Consider the following 11,143-nt stretch of genomic DNA (forward strand, 5'->3'; position numbering starts at 1 on the left):
AAAAATGGAATGATTTTACCAAATTAAAATATTGTCATCTTCCTCGATAAATCTACGAAATTTGAAAGAAATTTAGTCGTTTAAAGTTCTAGTGGGTCAAAATCGCGCCCAAATTATAAACAAATATATATACAGATTAACACCATGGCTTATCGTGCCGTTAGGGCGAGTTTCATCCAAGAATGCCAATCTCCCTTTGTCCTCTAATTCGCAATTAAAGTTTATATTTTTATGTACGGTGTAAGGTGTGTTAAATACATTTCTACCTAATTCCGTCCTTTTTTAATTATGGCAAAAACGTCATCAACATATCTTCTCCAAATTTTAAGACAGTCTGGTCCGGTAATAATGGCCTTATCCTCGATGTACTCCATCCATATATTCGCAACCACCGGTGCGACGGGACTACCCATGGCTACGCCTTCAATTTAGAGGAAATATTTTCTATTATATAGGAAGTACCCAGAACGGAGGCAGTGCTCTAATAATTTAACTTATTATTCTGTAGAGATATTATTGTTTTGAAGAATACTCGTTATCACCGTTAGGCATTCAGTAATCGGAACGTTTGTGAAAAATGATTCCACATCGAAACTGACCATTATTTCACTTTCCTCTTGCCTAGTATTCTCGATAATACTTATAAAATCTTGGGAGTCTTTTATATATGATGTTGTCCTTCCCACCAAAGGTTGCAATACTTTAGCCAAATGTTTAGCCAGTTCATAAGTGGGCGAATCGATTTGGCTGACTATTGTCAGACTTATTGGTCTCAGCGGGACGTCTTTCTTATGAACTTTGGGTAGGCTATAAAGTTTTGCTGGTTGAACAATAGGCGTAGTAAAGACTTATAAGTGGCCTCCCCAATGATATCCTGGCATTCCTGAATAAGTTTAGAAGTTTTTCGAGTCAATCTAGCTGTAGGGTCGTAATTAACTTCTTTGTATGTGGTTGTGTCACGTAAGAGTGTGTTAACTTTTTCTTCATAATCAGTGACATTCATTACAACCTTCGCATTGCCCTTATCCGATTTTAAAATGATGATATTTTTGTTGTCACCTACGTTTTTAAGCGCCTTACGTTCCTCATGAGCAATATTGGGTAATGGAGGTTTTGACTTTCTTAGAATAACCGATGTTGTTTTTGTTTGTTATTTTACAAGTACCTTCAACTTATGTTGATGTTTTTCCTCAACCAATCCTGCGGTACGTTGTGCTTGTGAAAATGTTACACGATCAATAAGATCATATGTATCCCCATCAAACACTGCACTGCACTCCAAATGAAGACTTATTAACTCACACTGAAGACGGTTTAAAAGGAAACGATTATTTCGTATTTCTTTACGTAAAAGTTTCTCGTTCACGGTGCGTAGAATCAATTCGGATCCATTTATGTCAGCACGCGGTTTTTCTCACACATTTGGGTGTAATATTTAAATCCCTGCACTTGGTTAAGAATAATATAGAAGCGTACGTAACTTCAGGTTTTTTCCGAGTACGTTTTGGCTGGCGCACTTTATTTACAAATTCCGGCCCGTACTGGTTCGTAATATATGTTTTTAAACTTTTATCATCACGGAACTTTAACATTGTAATTATTAATACGGGTACTCACGATATATATATATTATTGATTTAATGCCGATATTTCGATCCAATTGTATGAATCGTGGTCACGGCGGAACTGCGGAGGCGGTGTGAGGTACATCAATCTGTCCACATGGCGCCTACTTCGTTTTGGGCTTTGATTCCCTAATTCACGGCACGGACGTCCATACTTCCGGATCTTTTTGTTGCATTCGTACTGCAGAGAGAGACCACGGGATTTCATGTTTGGGCTAGCCTAAAACCATCCTTTCTATTAAAATTGTTAGGATGCCTAAAATAACCCTGTGATTAGAACGGAGTTTTTCTGAAACAGGACCATGTCCACGGTGCAACTAAACGAGATCATATGAAAACGATCAACCTCTCTATATTGGCTATTTTTGCTCTTTTTTCAAGGAATTTGACTAAGCAACGGAAACACAATATGTTGTGTTTTTAAAGTGATAATCCTCACTTCTAGGATTAATAGACAAATAAAATTTGGAAAACAAAATTTTATGAACGATGCGGGACTCGAACCCACGACCTCCGGCGCCAGATCCAATTTTATTTGTGTATCAACGGAAACACGTCAATACCTACCTATCCCTACTTTTTAGGAAGCCGAGCATGAATTTATTATTGCTTTTCAAGTAGTTAAAAGTGATAACTCGGTCAGTAAGATACGATAAAAATGCTATCTATAGAGAATCAGAAAAACCTTAGCGACGTCGCACAAAGTTTTACAATATTACTAGATTTGTTATAAAAATTACTCTACACTTATGAAAAACTTACTTATTTGTTGTGAATATGAAGTTAGGATAATTTAATATTAAGTACGCCGATTAAAACTTAATTATTCTTCGATGAAGTCTCATCAGTTTTTCAAATATTCAAAGGGTTATTCCAAAATTAGCAATTAGATTCAGCAGTCCAGTATTGATACTGAAGTTGACTTTGTAATGGATAATTATTTTATTTTTAAATGATGAATATATTTAATTGTTTCAGTAATCTACTCACATAACACTTCATGTCCTCTGTTTCTGCATTATACATCGTGTGCTCCTCACGCTGGTAATGCGGGAGGTTCTGTACAACCCCCGCTGTTCTCTTTCTTGAACCTGAAGTACATTGCCAATTCTGATAGACGGCTTTACGCAAGTAATTATAATTTTATTTTATTTTCTAATACACAACATTTTATAATTTTTATTTATTGTGAATAGATCTTCACATTGTGGTAAATTTGCCGACCCATACAATCCACTGAAATATGTCTTTCACCTATAGTACAGCTTATGTCTAGTTTGGGGGAAGATAGTTTGTTTTAAAATGTGTCGATATTAATGATAAAGATAATTTTGTATAAAGGTAATTTTTGCCTCTTTGTAAATTTTCAATAGTTATTTTGATATCCTTTTAGTTTTAATCTGTTTCCTCTGCAACATTCAATTCAGTTTTAATCAAATAAGTGTATTAAGTGTGTATCTTCTCAATTTCAGAGGTTGTAAGACACCTAGACTACAGTATTGGTAGATTAGTGGGAGCATTAGCAGACAAAGGAATTCTGCACAATACAATGATTGCGTTCATGTCAGATAACGGTGCCCCAACCGATGGTATGTTCAGTAACTGGGGTGTCAACTTGCCATTTAGAGGAAGAAAACAAACTCCCTGGGAAGGTGCCGTCCGCGTTCCAGCGTTTGTTTGGCACTCGTCCTTAAAGCCCATGGTGTGGGATGGCCTAATGCACATTACTGATTGGATGCCCACTTTGCTTGCCGCAGCTGGAGGGGAAGTAGATACAGAAATTGATGGATTCAATCAATGGCCATCCATAGTAGAAGGCCAACAATCACAAAGAAAAGAAGTCTTGATTGCAATTGAAGACCGCAATACAGTATATGCTGCTTATAGATTTGGAGATTACAAACTTATTATTGGTAATGTTACTGGCTTGGGAAACGGATACTACGGTGCGGAGTATCTTCCAATTAAAGATACACCACCTGATTATTTCACTGAATTGACATCGTCAGTAGTTGCAAAAGTATTTGGAACATATGGAATTTACTACGATCATGATGAAGTCATAGAAACAAGGAAAGCGACACTGATTCAGCAGTTAGATACAGTTAGAGATCAAGTGCCTTGCGAGCCAACTCCGAGTAAGTAATTTGTAAAATCTGCTGTAGCCTACTCGTTTGTTAATGTACCAATGTAAATACCAATATATTTTTATTTATTTTAGCCCGTGGTTGTTTGTACAACGTAAGACAAGATCCAGCAGAAAGTCACGACCTCTGGTCGCGTGGTCAAAAGATTTCAGCGCCGATGATAACAAGACTCCGAGCTCTATGGAGTGAAATGCAAAGCCGAGGACCAACTGTCCTAGATGATGCAGCAGATCCTGCTTATCATGACTACGTTTGGTTGACTTGGAAAGACAACAGTTCTATAAGTGAAAATCTCTCAACGAACAACTACGCTTTGATACAAAATAACAACTTTTTAAATAGTAACAAAATAAATTTCGCTGTCGCTTATTCTTCTAATATAGTAAGCTGTGATAAGTCCACAGGCTTAAGAAATTTTTGGTGTATGATACAAAACGTATTTAAGTAAATAATGCATTTATAGGATTAAGTAGGTATAGAAAAATAGTGAGAGAAGAAACCTTTTGGAAAGGATGTCCTTGAAAATAGATACTTATAGTTACCGTTAAACCAATTAATATAAGTATACTAATAAAAAAAAACCGTCAATCGTCACAAGTGAAAATTCCAAACTTCATAAACTTTTAAAACATTTTTTGGGTTAGGTAATAAGAAAACATTTTGGAAAGTAATTTTTATTTGAAATTATTTTATCAATTTATAAATGTTGTGTTAATATTTTTGCACTGTTATGCATAAAAACTATGTTTATAAAATCAATTCATCGGTATTTAAACAATCTAAATAACAATGCACTAAAAAGAAAAAAAAATGCTGTGTATTTTTATACAATCTAATTAATCTAATTCTAGTTACTATCACGGAATAGTAAAAAAATAAGGACTCCGTGTCACCTTACATAACAGTGAAGCACCAAACCAAGCCGATTAACGTGTAAATACATAGCCCCACGCACACACACTACTACAGGCCGATAGGCGGCCATTATGAGAATAGTCATCGTCTGTGACAGATCAGTTTGCGTCTCAATAAAATATTTTAAAAATGCCGTCGTGCGTTGTGAAAAAATGTAAAAACGATACTTTATAAGTATTTGTGGCCATATATGATTATTTATGTGAGAAAAAATTGTGTAACTAGTATCCCCCGTAACCGCACACAGACTAGCATAACGGTGCTTCACTTGCTAATATCACGGCGTGGAGTCCTTTTTTTATTCGTCTGCGGTTACTATTAAGGTTATTTTTGGAGTCGGTGTCAGCCAAGGTAGGTTTGTCATTATAATACATAGCTGAGATGTGCTTGAGTCGCACGCGCGTCGTGAGGAGGCGAATGGCGAGGGTGGAGCCGCGGCGGGAGGATCAATTCCAAAAATAACAATAATTGTAACTAGAATTGCATTATCTGGTTTCGGACAACATTTTCAAGCAGCTGTTCTGTTTTCAAGGACATCCCTGTGGAAGCTATATTATTTATGTATAGGTATGTATGTTGTCAATGATGTACTATCGACAAAATTGAATTGTGACCTATCTTAATGTATTTTCCTACAGTCATAACAAACAATTAGGTTGAAATTCGCTTGAAGATATTTACTAGGTAACTGCAGTTATCATTTTATTAGACACTGACGGTGTTATTACAAAAAATAAATTTAAACATGACTAAGAGACGTGTTTTGTTATAGTGACCTAACTATAAAAACGTCAGTGACGTACTACGAACAATAACCACGTCTTAAATGGAGTCATCTATTTTTATACCCGAAAATTTTTAATTATTTTTTAATTTTTTATTACTTTAATTGGCAATACAACGTTTGCTGGGACAGTCTATCTGTTAGACACATGTTACGGCCGTTCGAAATATTCAGTCTATCTCTGGTTGTGGCCTACTTAAGATAAAAATCGTAACCATCGTTGACTTTTGTGTCCCAATAAACTTATCGACGGTAACTCACCTTATCCGTACACGCTGTCTGTCAGTGGGATGACGTATAGCTTGCCAGCGATAGAAGTTTGTATGGAAATTGCAATTCACGCGTTCCAATGTAAGGCGATGAGAATGACTTATCGGGTACATTGGGACAGCTTCAGATTATTGACAGCTAATTCCTGGCAGTAGAAGGTGGTAATTTATTCTGTAGATAGTATATTTGGACCGGCCGTTAGTCTATTCCGTTCTTCAAGTACGTTTCAGGTAGGTCAGTTGTCCGAGTAATACGGCCACTCAATAAATTTCTAACAAATTATCGTTCATATATATATGTAATATGTAAATCGATATATATATGTAATAGTACTTTTTAAAACAACTGTTCAACACATGTTTATCTCTTTTGAAGCAACACAATGACAGGCCAGAAATTGTCATACAATATTTTTCATGCAAATACAAACCTAACTGTTTTTATGATTTTAAAAGACAAAGTGGGTCAGAAATCAATTTTGTCGATGACACACTATTGTGCTAACAAAGAGGATGTAAATACTACGTAATAAGAGGCAGGACTACCTAAGTAAAAATTGAAATATAGTTTAGTATGAAACGTGAAGTCATTTGACATAAGTTTGAAATAGTAATTACAATATGGCGACGAAGTATAATCCGGCCAAGTTTGAAAGCGAACAGTTGCTTAAAACGTAGTGGATTTCGGCTATCTCCGTTTTTTACAAGATTATAGCCGTCATCTGTCAATCTACCAATGACAGCACATTTCATACAATCACTTTTTTCTTAGAGAGTGCTGTGCGCTGTAAGTTATAAGCACTACAAAGTAGTGAATTCAGTCATATATTATCACTGCTATTTTATTAGATTACAAACATAACATTCTGTTATGGTCTGTTTTGAAATGACCATTAATAAATCACAGGGTCAGTCGTTAAAAACGGCAGGGATTGACCTAAGGGGGGACTGCCTCTCACACGGGCAGTTTTACGTGGCTTGTTCTAGAGTAAGTTCGCCGAGCAGTTTGGTCATACTAGCACCTCAAGGCAGAACCACTAATGTAGTGTATAAGGAAGTACATTAAGTCGAAAACAGTACAAATAAATGATTATATCTATATAAATTGTATTTTAATACGTATACCGACCTTTAGCGATTTATTGAGTGCTTTTAATCTTAGGGTACCCCTAAAAGAAATTATAATAATTAATAATAATATTAATAAAATAGCTCAAATGCCCTTCTCTGCAGCTATAAATCAGAGATCTTTAAGTATTTGGTATGAATATCATATAATAATAATATTGACAATAATATTGACACACCTTTTACACATATTATCTTGCCCCAAGTTAAGCATATATAGCCTGTGTTGTGGGTTACAAGACAATGATATATTTAATACAATATACTTACTTAAATATACATAAATTCATATAAACATACATAAATACATTTAAACATCCATGACTCGGAAACAAACATCCATATTCATCATATCAGCTTGCACCTACCGGGATTCGAACCCGGGACCTCTAGCTTAGTAGGTAGGATCGCTAACCACTCGGCTATACAGGTCGTCATATATCAGGAGCTTGTACACTACACGAAACATGTTTTAGTATTCCCTGTATCGAAAAAAAAAATGATCGCGTATTCTTTTGATTCTTTGAAATGTATTTTCAAACACAATCAATAAATTAATGGCCCTAAGCTTATTTAAGCCAATTGGTTTACTATTGGTATGTTCCGATATGCACTGCGACCACTGTACAGTGTGACGTCAATTTAGTATACTGTGAAGCCGTTCCTTTATAGCCAGTTATATTGGTTTCTATTTAAAACGCATTAAAATGAGTGTATTAAAGTTTTCTAGTTCATTAAAAAAACTTTTGTTTTAGTACTGTCAAATTAAAAATATTTTAATAAATATTTTAGGCACTCGAGTGGTTTTGACTGATCACGTGATCGCGACTGCGAGTACCATACCTCGAAAACGCCAGTGCTGACAGTAGAATATGGCGGCGATTTATGACGTCATATATTTCCCTGCGGTAGTATACTGGCAGTCCATAATGGAACGAATTTTTCTACAGTGTGCACTGTGCAGTGCTCGCAGTGCATATCGGAACACACCCAAAATGTAGCGTATAGGCAACCCGACAGTCCGAGAGTGCATGACCAATTTTGAGTTGTCTATGTGTGCGTTAGCTAGTTTGATAATATTATTCAAAATACTATTGAGCTCATTCCAAACGTGGCTGACTGTTTACGACTTTTCTATCAAAATCGGTTACAGTTATATAAGATTCGCTCTCCTTTTCTATCTTGCTGTATCATAACGGAGATCCGTTAGAGATGTTTTTCTTTCTTGCATAATTTGTGCGTCTATACGCTGATATATTGTAAATCTATGGTTTGTAATAACAGTGAACCTAGCTTAATTAAGTTAAGTGCAATTTGAAAATATAATAAATGTTATACCAACAATACAAAAACTAGTGGGAAACTCCTTTGCAAAGGATGCCGGCTAGATTATGGGTACCACAATAGCGCCTATTTCTGCCGTGAAGCAGTAATGTGTAAGCATTACTCTGTTTCGGTCTGAAGAAGACTTAACATCTTATGTCTGAAGGTGACGAGCGCAATAGTAGTACCGCTCAGAATTTTTAGGTTTTTCAATAATCCTGAGTGACACTCCATTGTAATGGGCAGGGCGTATCAATTCCATCAGCTGAACATCCCGGTCTCCTCGTCCCTTATAGTCATAAAAAAATCACGTTATCAACGCAATGTTTCATTTTATTTATTTATTGATAGCTTTATTTCCTTACATCTATACATTAAGATATTTAATTATAAATTGTATTTGTTAGTGTTACTACTATAGTTGTTACTATAATTAGTTATTAATTTCGACATAAGGACCCCTTTAGCGGTAAAAGCCTCCTCCATTGATTTCCACTTGTTCCTGTCTCTTGCAATTCTTGTCCACATCTTTCCTGCTGTTTCTACTATCTCATCGCTCCATCTCTTATTAGGCCTGCCTCGATTTCGTCTCCTATTTATAGGGTACCAATTCGTTACTACTTTGGACCATCTTTCGTCTTTTTTTCCATTAGTACAATACAAATATTAGGTCGAAAACGAATAAAATGGAATTTGTAACAAGGCTTGGAAACTGAATAAAAATTCGGAGCGTATGTAAGTACATAGAGAATTCGAAAAAGGTTTTGTTTTATATTTAAACTCTATTTCACGGTTATTGAAACTCATTACAAAAGATTCTTTGAATAAACCGGGTAGAAATATGTATTCTACTTTTCTTGGATCCATTGATTGACAGTGCAATGTTATAATTTTTGAGGAAATTTTTAGTCATAACTTGATTGCACGAGACAAATGTATGCCATTTCGTAGGTATCTTGATTCTACAATCAATCAAGTATCAGAAATAAAAAGGTTTAATATAAAACTCCTGTAAAACTTTACACTGGAACAAAATAACGGAAACGAATTTATCCATTATTGACCGTTACAAACCATGATTTGAAATGTGAATAATTTTTTATTACATTTTGACATTAAGGGACGAGACGAGCAGGACGTTCAGCTGATGGTATTTAATACGCGCTGTGCCGCTCAGGATTCTTGATAAACCACGAAATCCTGATCGGCACTACAATTGCGTTCGTCACTTTGAGACATAAGATGTTAAGTTTCATTTGCCCAGTAATTTCATTAGCTACGACGCCCTTCAGACTGATACACAATAATTTTTACACGTTACTGCTTCATGGCAGATTAAGGCGCCGTTGTGGTACCCATAATCTAGTCGGCATCCTGTGTAAAGGAGCCTACTGGTAAAAATTTTACCGTAGTTAGAATTATATATTGTTTATTTATTTTTACAGACTTATTTTTAAGAATTGGTTGTGATTAAGTAATAAATGTAAAAAAGGTGTTATTCTAACTCTAACAATCTAATTTATTTTATTGACAATATTGAGTAGTATTAGAGTTGTTCAATGATATATATAATAATAATAATATTGACACACTGTTACATAAAATAATCTTGCCCCAAACTAGGCATAGCCTGTACTATGGGCACTAGACAACGATATATTTAATACAATATACATAGTTGAACATACATAAATACATATAAACATCCATGACTCGAAACCAAACATTCATATTCATCATATAAATGTGTGCACCTACCGGGATTCAAACCCGGGACCTCTAGCTCTGTAGGCTGGCTTACTAACCACTAGGTTATAGTCGGTCGTCCGTATATTTAATTATATGACAGTACAACTTTAATGATATATTTGATTTTTTTTATATCTTATACCTTTCTTTTAGAAGTATTTGTCCAAATTATAATGATATTTGGTGGGTAAACAAATTAGTTAATATTGAAATTAAAATGTGTACTTACTGGCGCTTCGAATGCCACAAACCTTCGATTAAGGATTAGACTAGATACGGCACTACCTAAGAATAATAGCTTTTTTATTACGGCAACTATTAGATGCTTGTGTGTGTGGCATCTTGACACTCAATGGCATCTTTCAGATTTTGTAACATACGCTTCGTGTTATTTTCCATTGAAATTAATAAAATACAAAATACTTACTGATGATATGTGATCCGAGTGCCTTTCTTATTTCTTGTAGTATTAATTTTACAATGTTTTAGTACGCAACCCGGGCATTTTAGTTTCAATTATGAGCAAAGAATAACAGAACATGTGGCACGTCAAAGTAACACATTGTTCAAGACTGGCTCGAGTACGCACACTTAGGCGTAGTAATAGTTGCCGCAGTTAGCGACTACGCCTGCGGTATCTAGTTAGAGCGCAGCTGAGACCAATCCATAATCTAAGGCATAAAATAACGATAGTTACTGTAGAGGATTAGATACTATAATAATGTATCTAGGGCGTCGTAGCAAGTGAAATTACTGGGCAAATGAGACTTAACATCTTATGACTCAAGTTGACGAGCGCAGTTGTAGTGCCGCTCAGAATGATTGGGGTTTTTCAAGAATCCTGAACGGCACTACATTGCATTACAATGCAGTGCCAGGGCGCATCAATTACCATCAGCTGAACGTCCTGCTCGTCTCGTCCCTTATTTTCATTAAAAAAATGTATGTAATATGCTTACTTATTTTTCACCTGTTTCAAGTAGGTTGCAAATACAACTATAGTTAAAACTTTTCTACATAAATTGACAGTCACCTTAGATCAAGTATACATCTAGATAGACTATGACACATGTTAAAACATCGAAAACATTAAATTTCGAACTAACCCCTATTTTGAGCAATTCACTCACACTAACACAGTGTCATACAAATCCCGAGTGTAAGACGTACCTTGTCACGCACACTATTACACGCTTGTTTTTA

The 11,143-nt window shown here is 35.4% G+C and overlaps 2 protein-coding genes across 2 annotated transcripts in view; both read left to right on the forward strand.

The window, feature by feature from the left end:
* Positions 1-6,845, forward strand: part of LOC126965004 (arylsulfatase B-like) — a 43,292-nt gene extending 36,447 nt beyond the window's left edge. Inside the window, exons 6-8 of the mRNA XM_050808401.1 lie at positions 2,604-2,756; positions 3,098-3,763; positions 3,847-6,845. Of these exons, the coding sequence (XP_050664358.1) occupies positions 2,604-2,756; positions 3,098-3,763; positions 3,847-4,220 (1,193 nt within the window). The 3' untranslated portion in view covers positions 4,221-6,845. The remainder of the gene's footprint in view (positions 1-2,603; positions 2,757-3,097; positions 3,764-3,846) is intronic.
* Positions 1-11,143, forward strand: part of LOC126965068 (arylsulfatase J-like) — a 70,586-nt gene that overhangs the window by 31,560 nt on the left and 27,883 nt on the right. The window lies entirely within an intron of this gene.

Source organism: Leptidea sinapis, chromosome 6 (genome assembly GCF_905404315.1).
Source record: "Leptidea sinapis chromosome 6, ilLepSina1.1, whole genome shotgun sequence".
Classification (NCBI taxonomy): Eukaryota; Metazoa; Arthropoda; class Insecta; order Lepidoptera; family Pieridae; genus Leptidea; species Leptidea sinapis.